This window comes from Lepisma saccharinum, chromosome 15 (assembly GCF_977018435.1).
Source record: "Lepisma saccharinum chromosome 15, izLepSacc3.1, whole genome shotgun sequence".
NCBI lineage: Eukaryota > Metazoa > Arthropoda > Insecta > Zygentoma > Lepismatidae > Lepisma > Lepisma saccharinum.
In genome coordinates this window covers 29017473-29036712 of record NC_139243.1, presented here as the reverse complement: position 1 = coordinate 29036712, position 19240 = coordinate 29017473, and the positions used below count along the sequence as shown (strand labels likewise).

The window sequence follows — 19240 nt, the reverse complement described above, 5'->3', positions numbered from 1 at the left end:
GGTGTTCTTTGTGAGTGCCCCTTCATCAATTTCACCACATCACTCATCCTCGTCGTCGCGATTAGCAAAAAGTGACAGAAAAGACATGCTAAATAAGAATATAAAAAGGGGCTGTAAGAAACGTTCTTATTTCCGGACGTGTCCTACATTTTAAGGGCCTCGCGCACTGAGAACGGAACGGAACGGAATATTTTCGCTTCCGGCGTCTCAGTGGGCGACAACAATTAACATAACTTGCAGACTTCTAGTTGGAAATTCCGTGCTTCGGTTCAGCACATTCCCCTGTAGTGGGCGTTACACAACTTGATTTCAGAGGTTCTTTTGCCGGATTTTTTTTCGTCTCAGTGCGCGACAAGCTTTAGAGTTGTGTCTGACCTCGGAAGAAATTTGAAAGAAATCACAAATGTCTTATATATTGGGCACCACGTATCTTCAAATTAGATGGAGGGACAGAAAATCTGAGGGAAATCTGAGCTAACGTGAAGACTAAAATTGGTAAACGCTATAAGTGGCACAATAATTCAAACACCGTTTTCCACGTTTAACTGTGAAATGTGCAATGCTTTATAATGTGGTAAACGTGAATTGTGGCTGGTAGCCCTCTAAGTAGTTCAAAGGGCGTGTAAAGAGGTCACTAGTGTGCACGTTCTTACGGGCTGATGTGCGGAACGATGCGATTTCCCAACACTTTCGTTTTTGGCACTTACAACCTTTACCACTTTTAGTCCTCAAACATGCTTAAACAAATAATGGGCACGTTTGCTACTGAATGTTTTTATTTTTTAAATCCAATTCCAACTCGGAAATTACTTCCCGATTTTCTAGATCCAGAAAAGTCCGGATATATGTATAAAAATGCTTACTAGTTTTATCGATACCATAAATGTTGGTAATTTGTTCGAAGTAACAAGTTTCATTCCAGAAATTACATAAACAGTCCTTGGAGAAATAAGGCACACAATTCTTGTTTTTCCCAGTTCATAGAAGTATTTTGCATTTCAATAACCAAGAACTTCCCGACATTGTTTACTAAATTGTGAACATTTTCCGTTCCAAATGACTGGATTGTTTCCCCTTCCTGACCATCGCATGTGCCTGTGCTATTAATTAGCAGTTAGGGAATTTTGAGCTCAACAGATCACTTGAACCTTACTATTTGAGCTGAATATGTATCATATTCTCGTTATATGCTAATATGTCCTAGAAACATATTATAATTACTGCAAATGCGTTCGTGTCCAACATTTTGAGACAGTATGTCCTACGTTTTACTGAAGACTGATCTGATAGTCATATGATCAAAACTGTTTTTACTCAATTTCTAATATAATTTATTCCAGCATTTATTTCAACTTCCGTTTACTTGATATTACCTCCAATGCTTAAATGACGTTTTCTTCGTGTTCGACATTTGCGTTCAGAAATGTTTAGAACACTCCCATCTCCCTCGTGTAAATAGCCAACATCACTCTGGAGAAAGAACCATAATGTATACAACTTGTTCACTACATATTTTACGAAAATATTAGAATGTTAGCTTGATATAACTCTGGATTGGACCACTAACATCAGCAAACGAAATAAAATACCTGTTTTATATGCACACTGGAACGAGCTCAGGCCTGCTGTGAGTCACTCTGCCAGTGAAGGTCGCTGGACGAAGGGGTGAGCAAGCGCCTTATCTCAAGGAAACACGGAAATCCTCGTTACGTTTTTCTTCGTCCGACTAATGGTTAACATTTGAGGACTAAAATTGGTAAACGTTGTAAGTGCCAAAAGCGAAAGTGTTGGGAAATCTCATGGTTCAGCACATCAGCCCGTAAGAACGTTCACACTAGTGACCTCTTTAGACGCCCTTTGAACTAATTAGAGTGCTACCAGCCACTTTTCACGTTTACCACATTATGAAGCATGGCACAATTCACAGTTTAACGTGGAAAACGGTGTTTGAATTATTGTGGCACTTACAGCGTTTACCAATTTTAGTCTTCATTTACAGGAACGTGAGGAGTAGTATCGTAGCTATTGGAATTAGATTTCGTGACGTTTAAAAGATATCATAATAATATGTAAATCTCTTTTGTGACCTACACGGAACTTATGTTAAAGTTTCATTGACATGTGAAAGCGGAAATTTATAGATCCTTCTTCCTTACGATTTCTAAACAACCGAAGAGTGTGGTAAAAGTGAAACTACTTATTGTTCGCAACAAAGATATGTATTACAGTCATTATAGATATACATCACAGATAACGTATTCATCAGATACAAATGGTCTCTAATCAAAAACCTATTACATGACAGGAAGTAATTTTTAAGATAATTCTACCACGTATCCAACGTAACCAATATTCAGATTGATACCAAGCTTCCGTTTGGGTTACTTTACGTCGCATTTTTACCTCTTTCGATAATCGCGTCGATGAAGATGATGGGTAATGATACTAATGCAATGCTACATCTAAGCCTCAACAGGTTTGGAACCTGGATCTTCTGGCCTTGTAGAGAGTTACGGTGATCTATATTTTTCTTTTCATTTGATGTTTTAAGTCTACTTTATGCACAGTAAGATTAATCGGGACTGGACCTACAGTTTAAAGTGGGATCAGAACCATTATGTGTCTCCACCGGGTATTGAACTCAGGACTCATTGATTACAAGGCGGCGACGCTACCACTGCTCTATCGGGAAGGGTAAGAGAGAGAGAGAGAGAGAGAGAGCGCGAGAGCGAGCTACGGTGAATACGCTAATGAAGAATTGAAAGTAGCAGAACGACTAAGCTATTATTTAGTCAACATTGGGATTGTTAAGAGGGAGGTGGAGTTTGGCGAAGGTCGCCGTGGAAAGCGCTTAAATTTAACATGGGCTTTTTTGCATTTTGTTGAATATAACGTTTTAGGGCAAAAATTTGCCGGAAAACAAGCAGTGGATGTGAACTTAGTTTATGAAACTTTGAGTACATGACACATTTATGCAATTTCAGTTCGTTAAATGTGCACAAATTCCATTATTTTTTTTCAATTTCCCATAAGGAAATACGTAAATAAGCACAGAATGGTTATAGGATTTGTGGGTAGCACCAACGAAAATGGCCATTATGATGCATACTAACGTAATGCTCAATCCTTTTATGACTGAGCTAGGGAGGGCTTTTCTATCAAAAGTCACTTGCACGGCCCAAAATGATTGTTTAAAAATGTCATGTATTATCGACGGCGAAAGATACGGCCGCTTCAGCCGAATTTCATTCATCATAGTTCGCCACTTGGCCACTAGATGTCTCTGTTCGAAAATTGCCCCAGGGTGACGGGAGGGCTATTTCGCGCGGGTGTTTGAATCCTCTGCACAGCTGGGTTCCGTCCCCTCCTCAGAAGGTCCCGTAGCTGTCACAGCTTGATTTATTGCCTCTTTCCCAGGCAAGAAACCAAGAAAGCAGGAAGGCCATGAGTTTGTGTATGTTTGAGTGTAGAGAAGCAGAGCATATTTACCGTGAATTGGAACCAGTGACACAGTAAATTTATCTCGATCCCTACCGCGAAGGAAGTATTCAGGGGGGTCCAGGAGTCCCAACCTTCCCCCGAAAGACTTACCAAGTACAAAAATTAAGTAATGAGATCATAAAATAACTTCAATTAAGAAATGAAAATAAGGTTGTTGTCTAATCGCAATTTGTTTATTTCCGCAAAAATATTGGAAAGCAATACGACTTTGAATGATAGTACCAAAGAAGATTTATGCAAGAATTATTACTACTTATAATAACATGCAAAATATTACCAGGAATTTTACTTTCGTCAACTGGATCTAACATCATTTTTTCATACTCAACAAATATTATATTCTTTATCTATTTGGCATTAATTTCCTTGCCAGGGCAGTTTCTATTTATTTACAAATTTTGCCGACCTTAACTACACGTAAGCTAGATAATGAATACGTGATGTTATACTGTATCACTGTTGTTATATCGCCTTCTTATCTATTAATGTAATAAAAATACGTATATTAATTAATTTAATATAATTATACTTATTTTAATTTAACATTATTAATATTATTATTTTGAGACATTACGTTAGGACGCCCCTCCGAAATATATATCTCGATACCTGCCTGGTGTTTGATTTGAATAAAATGTAGAAAAGGCGGAGAGGGTGGTAGCGCTTCCTCTTTTTACATTTCGATAGTTTTACCTCACATGTAGTACTTTGTGAGTCAACGGTGCAGATAGGAAATACGTGTACACACACACACATAATTGATGATTCGCAAAGGAACTTCGTTAAATTCCCATGCTTGTACCGCTCACAAATCATATCCTCTCCAAATTACAATAGCCTACTATCGTTGTTGCTTACATATGTGGGTGTGTGTGTGTGTGTGTGTGGTTCCTAGAACTTCACTATTTCCAAACATAAACTTGATGTGACTCTTACAAAACATTTGTTTTTGGAGTGGAAGGATCATGAAAAGGTCTACTGTTTCTTTGCAAATCTTCAATTAATCTAAAATTTAGTATAAAAACATAATTTTGGCTGACTTGCTAACAAATTATTAATTTGAATTCTCCATAACAATAACAAAAGTGACATAAGATGTAGAAGGACAAGACTAGTGTTGCCCACGGGACGAGACGGGACAGGCTTTTAAAAATTCGACACGAGATGAGATTGATCATGTGTCCCGAGACAAACGAATATTTTCGAGACGAGACAGCATTTCACAGCATTTCCACGAGACGAGACAGGCCAAAGTCTCGTCTCGTGGGCAACACTAGACAAGACTCTTGGCTTGGTTGAGAATTACATTAGAGATGTACAGGTTAGGAAAGGGGAGGGAGAATTCAGTCTTCTTCCTTTTCAGCGCGAACCCTGCCTCCTACATTCTACATGTCCATTCAAAATGTCTTCTTAGTTTCAGATATTTTTGCCTCCCCTATAGCGTAATGGTAAAGATGACCCTCGTAATGTCAAAAAAGGTCCCGAGTTTGGTAGCTGGTGGACGCCCAATAGTTCAATCCCACTATAAATGTAGATTAGCCTATCTATACATAAAGAAGACTTACAGAAACTCAAACTCAAGATACTCAAACGACCGGCATAGGGTTGACGGCGCTTGGTGCAGTGAGAGAGCTCCCCTTTGCCAAATCAAAATTAGGAAACAAAAACTCATCTTCAGGGGTTCCCTCACTTTTTCGCCCTTAGATGGCAGCTGCTGATAAGGGATGAGCATTCCCCCCCCAAAAAAAAATCTGCCTACGGGCCTGCTGTCCTGCATCATGTCTGTCCGGTCTAAGGCGTCATGCTTTGGGCTCTCCAGCTACGGGACGCGCGCAGGTTCGAGTCTCGTGGATGAAGCGTAACAACTTTTCTCCTGATATTTCGGCCAGTCAAACTCACGGCCCGCGGGCCGCATGTAGGCCCCAGCATCCGTTAATGCGGCCCGCCTTGGCCACACTTAACACTTCATGCTTGAAATTATCTATACGTTTGTAGTTATCCCGTTTTCTCTTTTCTCGTGATACAAGACCAGACTCATCCAAACTTCAACACATTGACCAATTTTCCCTAAACAGGTATACATTCCATTATAGAGTAGGTGTTGTGTCAACTAAGCAAGCTGATGGACATGTTACTTCTGAAGTACGAAAATATCTTGCCAGCTGGGGGAGGGCAGCATGCATACTTTCTGTCGCCTATGAGTTTGTTTCTTGATTTTCAAGGATTTACCTGGAAGAAAAGTCAGTTTCTGTAAATGTTTCAGAGAACCATATGGCTTCCCAAACTTCGTGAGAGTAAGAAAAGGACTATAGACGAGGAATGTAGATTTTTCAAGTGAAATGCTTACTTTTGTTGTGAAGTGAATAGTGAAAAGCATAGAAAATTTGTACCCTGATAAAGTTTATTCATCCAGAAGTATTTCTATATCACGAAATAAATTTGCCAACCTCTGTGGCAGAGTGGTTAGCACAGCCCGTTGCGACACCAGAGGTTGCGGGTTCGAATCCTGGCCTGAGCATGGGTGTTCTTTGTATGTGTCTCTTCATCAATTTCATCATACCATTACTCATCCTCACCGTCGCCAGTAGCCAAACGTGGCAGAAAAGCAACGCTAATAAAAAAAATATATAAAAAAATCAGAAATACAGTTGAGGAGAGGATTGATGACTTAGTCAACGAACAATTGAAAGCAAAAATTGTTCGTGTTGTTGCCTTTTCGCTCACAATATGTGAAATTACAAGCGTCTGCGAGCTAGCTCGGTTAGCTCCCTTCATTCGAGGATGCGATTCTCATCTCGACATGACAGTAAAACTACTTGAATGATTCTTCCCCGTGACACAAGGGCTGATATTTTGAAGGAAGTGGAGGCCATTTTGCAAAGTTACAGTCTTCCGTTATATTAAAACTTTTTTAATAAAGTTATAATTTGTCCTTCTCAACTTCTCAGGAATACCAGGTATGGCAGGAATATTTGTCCACAGTAAAAATACTACGTGATGAATTTGGAAACAGGTTTCAAGACTTCAGAGGGTGCGAAGGGCAATATTCTTGTTCTGCTCTGGTCCCTTTTCTTTTGATGATGTGTGTGCAAGTCCTGCGTTCGAATGGAACTTATTGAATTGCAGTGCAACTCGTATTGAAAAATAAATGTCGCGAGGTGGGTTATCCTTGATTTTTCTCATATCTCCCATAGCAGTATCCTCGAATAAGCTATTTTGCTGTAAAAATTTTATTAATTTTGGTTGCACTTGCCTTGGTGAAAAGTTGTTTTCCATAATGAAGATTAATGAAACAGCCTTGTCGAATGATCAAGAATGACTGACAAAATATTTGTTGTCTGCATTAAGAGTTTCATGCTCACAAAAAAACTTATTGCAGACTTTTGAGAAGCTTGTTAAAAAAAACTGTCAAATCTGTGCGAAACGAAACTATAATTGCACACAAACAGTTTCTTGCAAAAAAATTTGAACAATTGTAACCAATTTATACTCGAAAGTAACATGTAAAATACTGTAACCATGAGAAAATATGGGGGGAGGTCTATATATAATTTACATATCGATGCTGCAATAATAGGCTAATCACTGGAATCCCGGCACCGTTGGGTCGAACCACTTACTTCTGGACTTCAAGGTGTTGGGGTTCTAGATGTGTGACCCGGAAAGTTTTGACATTATCGTTATGCGGCCCTACTCACGAATTGAGTTTGACATGGCTGGTCTATAGGACCTGTTGAGGAGATTGGGGAAATCTTCAATAACGATTGGGGGGTTCGTCGTGCTGACCACACGTCACCCTGTAACTGATTGGTGTGCGAGTGAGGCCGGCCCTTGTGAGTGAGTGAGTAGGCCCTTGCCTTCACGGGCTGTTGCGCCACGGGTTTACTTACGTATATTGGCGTAAGGTGTGGTCTTACAGCGGCTCGACCTCTCCTCGAAATTCTGTCAATTTATTTTGACCAATTCACTGGGGATTTTTTAAGAGTACTTTGTAACACGTATAGTGCTCATCTCGAAGATCATACTATCGTTACTTGGACTGAAATTTCAGTTTGAAACCAATCAATCGAATCCAGGCCTGGGCATGGGGGGGTGTTCTTTCATCAATTTCATATCATCACTCATTCCCTCTCATCTTCGCGAATAGTAAGAAATGGCAGAAAGGCGAAGTAAAATAGACCAAACAGATCAACCTCGGCCCATTATATCTGCTGTGAACTCAACGATGAGAACTGCACAAAGGGACTTGAAGATTATAAGAAAGGAAACTGTGGCCGAGCGCGCTGAGCAGTTGACCGAAGGTCTGACCATGGAAGGTTCCACGTTCCAGCCGTGGCATCAGCCTGGACATAGAGTGTTAGAGTGTAAGAGAGAGAGAGAGAGAGAGAGAGAGAGAGAGGGAGGGAGTGAGTGAGTGAGTGAGTGAGTGAGTGAGTGAGTGCGTGCGTGCGTGCGTGCGTGTCTTCATTCATCCTCCTCGTCGCTAATTGTCAAATGTGGCAGAAGCAGAAAATAAAATACAAATACAGACGTGTCAAACGTGTAATTTTCAACTACGAAAATGTATAATTAGAAACATATGCAGAGGATAAACACTGTATGAAATTAACAATATATTATTCACGCAAGATGGTATATTTCCTCTGCTTTACATACATATAAAATGTAATACACTAAAGCATGCAAGAAATATCCATTTCTCATTCAAGCAGAGGAACTTAGTGCTAGCTGTCAATGACAGAGCTATTGCTTGTTATTTATTCAGTTTATTTTCTCTTTAGGAAAAAAGTTCCTGTACCTTCATAAGCATGGGAGTCCGGAAGGGAGGGCAAGAGGGGCCATGTCCCCCCTACGGGAGAATGAATGTCCACATAATAATTATATATATATCTTTCACAGATAATTTAATTTCCATCACAGTAATTTATGTTACTCATTATAATTGTGTTTAAGGAGCGTGATAATTTCAGACTGAAATAATGTTTTTTTGAGCGGGCATCACTATCATGGGGAAAATCTGCCTTCTTTGCCCCCCCCCCCCGCGCCCTGGAAAAGATCCTGCGGACGTCCATGTTCATAAGATGGTTTACTGTGGTGTAAAAAGGATTTTAAACTCGTCGCGATTAGCCAAAAGTGACGGGAAAGCGACGCTAAATAACAAAAATCAACTCAAATCAGTAAAGAAAATTTATGTCGAGTTAACAGCTATTGAAAAATACTGTAAAATATATTCACTCATGATAGTAATGGAGAGGTGCGTATTATCAATTGAAAGAAATGGGGAGGTGGGGATTATAAGTTGCCAGGGCACGGATGTTCTTTGCGAGTATCCCTTCATCAATTCCATGTAATCACCATTTTATGTCGTGATTAGCCAAAAGTGACAGAAAGCGACGAAAAATAATCAACCAATCAATCAACGTATCTACACTCTCGGTGGTGTTACATTTCAATTGTTCGGATTCCAGTAAACATTCCATCTTGACGTCATCCGTAAGACTGCAATTGTGACCGTAATACTTGTAGTTATTTCGGAGCAAGATGACCAGATATGATACGTGACTTATCCTGAGGGGTGCGAAAGCCAAAGCTAAAAACTAAACACAGTCCATAATTACCATAGCATCAGGTCTTACAAGATATATACATACAGGTGAGTCACTATTCTGTGACATCATCAGTAATAGGTCTTAATATTAACTAACACAAAAATCACGCAGCAAATTAAAGGTATTACGAATAACATTAAAAATATTTCTAGAATTTAAAAGACCAATAAACATTTGTGCAACGAGAAAGGAAATTAACAACAATAAATATTAGTTCGAGGGAAAGCACGTGTCATAATGATACAAAATGATAACATGTAGAAAGTTTCAAATACGTTTGAGCTGTTTTTAAGATGGGTAATACATAAACTGTAAGTTCATGTTTACCTATTCGTTACCTTACATCATTGCTACTACTGTAGTTGTACATTTTGTTCCATTGGTTTGTCTTCGCCTCTTCTGATTATCTTTAGGTCATTCCACATATCCGAGACTTTTTCCTTTAAATTCGAAATAGTCTCGCTCCCGTCCATCTCGAATTATTATCAGCACTGTTCGTAGTAGTTAAAATAATAACTGTTACTATTTTTTGTGCTTATTACTATTAGATACAAATTTTGTATCAACACGAAATCCCCTACAAAAGAAAAAAGAAAATGGCGACTAGTATGCCTCTGCCTTGTTATCACTGCCACTGGTATGCTATACATTTACACAGCGTACTTTCAATTAGTTATTCTTACTTGATTCGTCGTTACTTTCAACTGATAATCTCTACCTCCTTCTTTACTATCAATTTATAATCTCAACCGCACAAAGAGAAATTCCACATAATTATAGCAGCCACTGTAATCAACAACATTTATTCAATCCAAATCTCATTTGTGAAGGTCCTGACTGTTTGCCGTTGCCACTTCCCTTGCAGTGAATATTTTGCCAGTGGAGAAATCTTGAAAGAAGCGGGAACCAGAATGAAATGAAACAGGTGGTGCCCTTTCGCAGCGGTCACAAAGGAGAGGGGTTGGTGAAGGCAGGGGGGAGGTCCTCTGCCCCCCGGCCTGTGCTCTTCCTCTAGTAGTTTAGGACACAAGCGAGAAGAATTGCTAGTTCCCTGATATGTCGCTAGGTGTCTCTGTATCGCGCCGGGGCAGGAAAACTCTTTTCATGCCAACCTCCAGGCCACTCTTAACGAATAATATGAATGTCAGTTCAATGCCCCCCCCACACACACATACAGACTATCCGCCGTGGATCTATAAGGAAATATAACATGTATGAATTGTGTCAAGAAAAATTGGAGCCTATTCACATCCCTATGGAACTTGAAAGAAAGTCCACGTAGAGATTAGAAAGTTCTGTTCCAACAAAATTTGGACGTACGAGGTGTTACCATGTGCTTTGTACCAAGCCGTGTGGGAGGGATGGATTTTGGGCTCCACACTTTCTTGATCACAGCCGAAGGTGGGGATAATATGAACAGCACCACGCCCCTGGCCGCCTTCAACCCCCTGAGTTTCCCCAAGGTACCCGCTTTATAGGACGCTGGGTGGGTGCCGGAGCCGCTTGAACAGGTGGACAAAATCCCGATTCTTCCCAGTCCGGGATCGAACCCAGATCTCTCACATGGTTATCAAACGCTCTGACGACCGAGCTACCGCGGCACACATAGTATACCTAGGCAGTAGCCTTTGTAATTATGGCAAGAATTATCTTAGCGTTGACGAGTTGCTCTTGAGACAGACAGAATCACCCGATCACCTAAGTGTGCAATGTGTGTTGCCTACCCTCCTGCATTATATACTGCCATTAAAGTCGTATGGGGAAGAACTTTTTCCCACGACTGTACAGCACGTTGAGTCCTTTCTGGTTTCGAGGCCAGAGTTCGATATCATATCAATTTCAAGTAGCTAACCAATTGTCCTCATGTTGCTGGGACCAACATAGAATTATTTTTATCTCCCGCAGGGAACGAACGTGGGATCTCTAGCACGAAAAACGAGAGCGCAATCATTTCGTGGGAGCTCTGCTATATTCAGTACCATCAAATCACCAGTGCTGCACACGCAAAGACTATTTCTACGAAAGTATAGAATTTCTTATCCAACGTCATCATTCTTCAAAAGCACATAATTAGTTGCTGCAAGAGACTCGGGCCTCTTCGAAGCGTAGTGGCTAACACGGTTACCTAGGAAAAAAAGGGTGCCAGGTTCGATTCTGGTATCATTAAGGTTATATTCCACATTAGATGACTAGCTTGAACTTCATTATGAACACCTTTCATTTCCGCGCGATTGCCCCCCCATACCCCTCTTTTATATGTAAACTTAGTCCCTCTAAGGCCATAAAGGGACCATCAGAACGATATTTGTCAGCGGATGCAACATCCAAGAATATCATCTATTTTACAATATTTTCCAGACAAATTTACAAATATAAGGACTAATGACATATATATTTCTTTTGTGGCTCAAATCTGATGTAACAGAAAAAATACACTGATTCTTAAGACATTCTAGAATTTCTCTTGTTACTCCAGATCATTATTTGATTTTCATATTTTTATTTCGCTGCTTGTGCCACTTTTGGCTAATTTGCGAAAATGGGGATGAGTAATGATAGTATGGAATTAATGAATAGACACTCACAGACATCTATGCCCAGACCGGAATTCGAACCCGGGACCCCCGGCGTTGTAGCGCGATGTGCTAACCACTCTGCTATAGGGGCTGGCACCAGATGCTAATTAAGTTAGGAGTTCATTCTGCATTTACATTCCCAAATCATGATCGTGGATTTTCCGAGTCTATATCCGTCTGAAATATTCTTGCAAAACTGGGTCAAATTTTGCCATAATTTCTACCCCTCCCCCATACACAAATGTAGCCTTACGCTCAACTATACGTACGACGTATCGTTGCATACAGACAGGAAAAGAATCAAGGTGTAATTCAAACACCGTTTTCAACGTTAAACTGTGAAATGTGCCATGCTTTATAATGTGGTAAACGTGAAAAGTGGCTGGTAGCCCTCTAAGTAGTTCAAAGGGCGTCTAAAGAGGTCACTAGTGTGAACGTTCTTACGGGCTGATGTGCTGAACGACGCGATTTCCCAATACTTTCGCTTTTGGCACTTACAACGTTTACCACTTTTAGTCCTCAATTGTCTCGCTACGTAAGGAATCTTGCCATGATTCTGCGTGCTTCACAAAATGGTCGCTAGATGGCATCGTACCATTAACCATGAAAATGTTAATTTTATGATAATAATTGACGTTATATGTTCGCGCGCGCGTGTGGTGCACACCCCCCAAATGACCAATCTAGCTACGTCCCTGACGTTCATTTTACTTCTTTTCCAGTGCATCGTCCTCTTCCAGCGCATTGGCTGGCGACTTGGCGAGAAAGACGAGCGTATTAAAATGTGTTTCGGTTCTGGTGACTTTTAATTTAAGAATCCATGCTCTATCGGCGCAACTTCCAAGCTACAGCCGCCGGCTTGCATTACAGGAGACAACGAAGGAGGGATATAACTCCTCCTACCACAAAAATACATACACTATAATTATATTTTAACTAATTAACTAACTAACTAACTAACTCTCTAGCCTTCTTAAACCCGAAGGTTCATGGCTGCAGCAACACAGGCCTTCCATCTTTCTTTATCTTGAGCAAGTTCTATATACTCTTTTCCATCCCTACCGATTTCCCTTAGGTCCATCTCAACGTTGTCCCTCCATCTTCGTCTTGGCCTTCCTACAGGTCTCTTACCATCAGGTTTCCCAACTAGAATCATGTAAACTCCTCTTTCCTCTCCCATTCGTGCCACATGGCCCGCCCACCTAAGTCTTCTTGATTTCATTATTCTAATAATATCTGGACATGAACACAAATTATGTAGTTCTAAATTATGTAACCTTCTCCACTCACCTGTCTCCTCATCCCTTTTAGGTCCAAAGATTTTCCTAAGGATCCTATTTTCAAATACTCTCAATTTGTATTCCTCTTTCAATGTAAGGGACCAAGTTTCACACCCATATAATACTACAGGCAAAATTACTGTTTTGTATATTTTAACTTTTAGTTTCTTAGATATTAAACGAGAAGACAAAAGTTTATGAAGAGAGAAGTAACATGCATTTCCTGCATGAAGCCTACTTTTTATTTCCTCTTTAATATAATTTTCATTTGTTAATATTACTCCTAAGTATTTGAATTTGGAAACTGGTTCAAACGAGTTGTTATCAATAATTAGATTTTGATTATTACCTAACACTTGGTTCCGGCCTGTAAGCATATATTTATTTTTGTCTTGGTTAACTTCCAAACCTATCTCTTTAGCAGTTTTGAAAAATATTTTAGCATTATTCTTAATTGTATTTATATCATCCGCTAATAAATATACATCATTTTCATATGCTAACAGCTGAGTCACACCGTTAAATTTTAGTCCATCGTTAGTTTTTTTTTTTACCTTCCTAACAGCATATTCTAAGGCACAATTAAAGAGCAATGGAGATAATGCATCTCCTTGTTTTAACTCATCATGAATTGTAAATTTGTCAGACATATTAATACCCACACGAATTTTACTTTCTGTTTCACTGGTGCATATTTTTATCATACTAACAAGCTTCTTAGTTATTCCAAACTCTACTAATATATTATATAATTTATCTGTTTTGACCGAATCATGTGCTTTTTTGACATCAATGAATTGCTGATGGACATTTTGATTATATTCCCACTTTTTTTCAAGTGTCTGTCTGATGTGAAAAATTTGATCTGTAGTTGATCTGTTACGTTTAAATCCACATTGATAATTACCTATAATTTCATTAGCATATGGGGTTAGTCTTGTTAAAAGAATGTTAGATAATATTTTATATGTTGTTGAGAGTAGAGAAATTCCACGGTAATTATTGCAGTTCATTTTATCACCTTTTTTAAACATAGGAACAATTATGGATTCTTTCCACTGTTGAGGGATTTCTTCTTTATTCCATATTAAACAAATTAATTTATGAATTTGACATATTAACGAATTTCCACCATATTTAATTAACTCAGCTGGTATTAAGTCAATGCCAGGTGCTTTGTTATTCTTTAGCCTTTTAATAGCATCTTTAACTTCAGTCAAGCTAGGTTCTGAAACTAAAGGTTCTGCTGTGTGGACTTCATTTACTTTTGATTTATCTCCTACATGGACATTTAAAAGGTCATTAAAGTAGTTCTTCCATCTATTTAGAATATCGCTTGGGTCAGCTAGTAAATCACCGTCTTTATCTTTTATCAAGTTTACTTTAGGTTGCCACCTCTTTCTAAACTCATTTACACCTTTATATAAATCTCTGATATTTTTATTTTTGCTGTTTGTTTCAATTTCGTTAATTTTGCTTTTCAAGTAATCTCTTTTTTTACTTCTAAACGTGCGGTTAACTTCTCGCTTTATTCTATTATAATTGTTTAGATTTGTATCATCAGAGTTATTTAGCCACCTAAGTCTAGCCTGATTTCTTATTTCTATTAGATTATGACATTCATTATCAAACCATGGCTTACTTTTTCTCGGCTTATGGTATCCTATAGTTTCTTTAGCTGCTGATTCTATTGCATTACGTATGTGCTCCCAATTCTTATCAAAATATCAAATCTATTTGACAGTTTAATTTGGTAATCTTTCTTAATTCTTTCATCAGTCAACTTTCCTGTATCAAATTTTATAACTTTTAGATTTTGTTGCTTATGATTTAACACTGAGAGTCTTTCTCTTAATTTAGCAATTACGAAATAATGGTCACTGGCACAGTCTACACTACACCTCTATGTGTACGAACGTCAATTATACTAGTATGCCTTCTCTTATCAATGAGAATATGATCTATCTGATTATGAGTTTTACCATCTGGAGAAGACCAGGTATATTTATGGATATCTTTATGTTTAAAAGTGGTACTTTTCATAAAGTTACATTTTAACTTTGATTAACACTTATGCACGTTGCACTTATACGAAACATTGCAATTCCATTCACACACGCCTTAAAATAATATATTAGCAGCAATATCATGCAAGATTTCACAGACATGGAACATGATTTTTTTAATTTACACGTATTTTCACTCAATTATCTATCTACTCCTGGAAAACAATATATTGCTGTTAAATGGTGCCTCGGAAAACCAACATATAACGTCAATTATTATCATGCAATTTAACATTTTCATGGTTAATAATACAGTGCCATCTAGCGGCCATTTTGTAAAGCACGCAGAATCATGGCAAGATTCCTTACGTAGCGAGACAATTGAAGACTAAAAGTGGTAAACGTTGTAAGTGCCAAAAGCGAAAGTGTTGGGAAATCTCGTCGTTCAGCACATCAGCCCGTAAGAACGTTCACACTAGTGACCTCTTTACACGCCCTTTGAACTACTCAGAGGGCTACCAGCCACATTTCACGTTTACCACATTATAAAGCATGGCACATTTCACAGTTTAACGTGTAAAACGGTTGTGGGACTTTCAGCGTTTACCAATTTTAGTCTTCAATTATTTTGTTGTTCCATGAAACATAGGAGTTTATGGGTGTGTCTGAAGAACAGAAATGAATGGCACATGATGTTGTATGAGTTCAAACACTGCACGTAAGATCAATACTGTACATGTGAATAAAAATACAATGTTTTGTATTCATTCCTAGACTCCTTTCTGTTGAAATCTAGCACTGTTTGTTGGTGGTTAACAAGGCGAATATTTCCACCAGGGATCCTTTTCCTGAAATGATCCAGGAAAGTTGTATGTATATATTGGTACCTATAGAGAATTTTGTTCGTTCGTGAGTTCATATCAAGAATGGATGAACTGCATATTAACAGGTTGTTTCTGCCTTACTTGTCATGGTTTTTAATATTTAGTTTTACCCGTATTTTACTTTATCTACGTTTATTTATCTCTATCTTTATTTGTGCATCTATCATTACATCAGATTTATCACATGTTTCTCTATCTCTATTCTTGTCTTTATAACTTTCTTTTTATTTCACCAAATCGTTCATTTTAACGATCTTTCATCGAGTCTCTTTTATACTTATCATTTTGTTTCTTTCTCCCCTCTTTCTCCATTTGTTTCTTTATCTATTTCTCTATTTCCCTCTTCCTTCGTTACCCTATATCATTCTTTCTTTCTTACCCTGTTTCTATAATTGTTTTAATCTTCATTCTCTGTCCTCTGCTTCCTTGACTTATTTCTTCTATCTCTCAAATAAGCCTTGCCCCCCCCCTCCCCCCGGAGACGACGCCTATGGCATCAGCCCTACCGTTTCCATTGTTGACTTTAAATGAAATTGAATTATTATTTTTATGTTAGCAGTTATCAAAAAGGACGATATTTATATTTGTTCATTATTTTGACTTTGAATTATAAAGAAGACTGAATTAGTGCAAATTATTACGAAAAAAAAACAGAAAAAGTACATTAACTTTCAATTAAAGTAAATGAACGAAGAAAATGTGAACATTGTTGCCAAATTTCTTAGCTATTGTCCCAATGCTCTGCCAGATTATTCAAATTTTCAGGGATTCCCCTCAATTCACCATTGAGATGATATAACCCTATTTAATGAGCAATTCTACCTTTCATTTCAGCCAACCCAGGCGCAGTGGAGAAAGGTGTTCCTCATAGCTTCAGGCGTTTACTTCTTGGCCAACACTTTCTACTTGATATTCGGATCTGCAGAGCGCCAATCGTGGGACATGGACCCAGAGGGCCCAAAAAAAAATCCCAGGAGAGATTCGAAATTGGGCCAGCAGGCGTCGTTTGTAAACCAGGGAGTGATCTTTGAAGAAACATCCCTCACGATGAAGATTGACGACGTGGACAGGGTTCGCGTTTGAATGGACAATATTTGTAAATTGTGACGTCATTCATGACCAATTGTTCCTGGTTTCTTTCAAGAGCAGTTTTGTTGTATGTCTTATTACCTTCTCAAATTTGAACTCTCTAGCTTTCAGATATAGCCTGACTGTGAAATGGTAGTGGTCATTAATGAGCAATTGTACCGCTTATCCGTACGTATCGTACCGCAGATTTATAGTTTCCGAGATTTGACTAATTTCCTTTCTAGAACTGCAGAAGTGCGTAAATTGCAATAACTTTATCGGCAATATAGCACCGAGAACATGTGCATATACTTCAGATTAAATAAAATTATTTTAGATCATGACGTCATTCATGACGTGACAGTTTTTCTTTGAAGAGTAGGTTTGTAATATGCTTCCCTATCTTACCAGATTTGATTTTCTAAAACTACCAAAATGTGAAAAAGTAAGGACCTTCTTCGGAAAGGTAGCGCCCAAACATATGAAGATATTGCAGCTACAGTACATTCATTTTTAATATCTATATGTTGTCATTTTACTCGGAGTGCCAGGAAGCAAAATTAAACATATTACACGCAAAGAATGCACACATATTTGCACATTTACTGAAATGTCTCTCTGTTGTTCTGCTCCCTTTCATTTTTATTTATTATTAATGTTATTATTTAAGTATTTGTATTAGTCCCAGTGACATTCCACACTGTTTATCTCAAAGTGGTTATAACGAAGTGTTTTCGATAACACATTCACCGCGTTACAAGAAACAGGGTTGAACATGACTAACTATAAATGTAAACAAATTACACTTGTAATTAATTTCAAGCTACAATACCACCCACGTTTTCAGTTCCTACATAAGTAGAGCATACATTCTATATTACAGGATAAAATAAAAGTTCCTAGACTTGGAGAAGCAAAAATTGTGGTTTGTGGTTCAACAAAAGCTGATCATAATTCCTAAAGTATATTTAAAAAAGAAGAACGCTGAATATGTTTGCTAGAGATAAGTCCAAGTTCAAAATCATGTGCCATATTTGTTGATGAATATGTAAAAAGATAGCACTCGCTAATTTGCTCGATAAATAAGAATAAATATCAACGGAAGTCATGTTTTTGCTGGAAGAAACAGTAGGAGAGGAAATGCAGGTATATTGTTAGCTAAAATAATGTTATTAACAAAGTCATAGGGAACTGGGGGACCGAAGAATTTTTTGTAAGGGGGTTGTGGGTTCAAACTAGAAGAGTTGTGTGTTGATGTCATGATTACTGGTCATCAGAAGACAGAAATGTTGTAAAAATGAGAGGGAGGATGATTTAAAGAAACGATTGAGAATGAGAGAAAGGAGGGGGAGATAAAATAGAGAGACACACACACAGAGAGAATGCAAGCAGGTGAGAGACGGAGAAAAGGGAGAAATATAGAAAAGAAAGAGAGAAGAAGAAAATATGTGAAGTATAGAATCGAAGCATAAAGAGAAAGAGAGAGAGAGAAAAAAAACAAAGTGATGTAGAAAGCGCGAATGAAAATACAGAAAAAGAAATGATCAAGAAGAGAAGAAGTAAGTCTGCTGAAAGAGATACTAAGACCGGGAAAAGAGGATAGAAAACTAGATAAAGACAATAAAGGCAAGCTAGAAATACAAGAATAAGTAAGCGATTTTTACATATTCTATGCTGAACAAGTGTCCTAGTCCAGTCTCCCATTGGGCACCCATGCATGTTTCCTATGTTAGAAAAAGTATTGAATAAATATATAAATAAAAAAAACATGATAAAGAAAGAGTGGAACGCAGGTCATGTCAGTTTGTAATTTATTGTAATTATGTGTGTTTGTACAAATGAATGATCTTCTTTTTGAGGTTGCAAACTAAAAATAAATTGTGTAATTGCTGTTCAAAATTTTCAAACAAATAAAGTTGTTTGGGTTCTAATTCGGTATTCTTTTACTTTTGTAATATAACACAATTCACTCAAAACATACATTTTACTTTTTTTGTGAGAGATTTTTGTATTCATTCTCCCCAGAGTGAGAATTGGTAATCACGGGGTCCCGGGTCCGATACCCGTTGGAGACACATGTCACAATGGTTCGGATCCCACTTTAAACTGTAGGTCCAGTCCCGATTAGCCTTTATGTGAATAAAGTGGACTTAAAACAACAACTCAGTTTAATATTGGTACAGTTTATCGTAAGAGATTGATTGATTTCATTATTGATTTTATTTTACTTCGCTTTTTGTGCACTTTTAGCTAATTTGGGAAGATGGGAATGAGTGATGATATGATGAAATTGATGAATGAAGACTCACAAACATC

At 38.1% G+C, this 19240-nt stretch overlaps 1 protein-coding gene across 1 annotated transcript in view; it reads left to right on the top strand.

The window, feature by feature from the left end:
• Window positions 1–18855, top strand: part of LOC145999650 (putative inorganic phosphate cotransporter) — a 284482-nt gene extending 265627 nt beyond the window's left edge. Inside the window, exon 9 of the mRNA XM_083136778.1 lies at window positions 16691–18855. Within this exon, the coding sequence (XP_082992904.1) occupies window positions 16691–16939 (249 nt within the window). The 3' untranslated portion in view covers window positions 16940–18855. The remainder of the gene's footprint in view (window positions 1–16690) is intronic.
• Window positions 18856–19240: the final 385 nt, after the last annotated feature.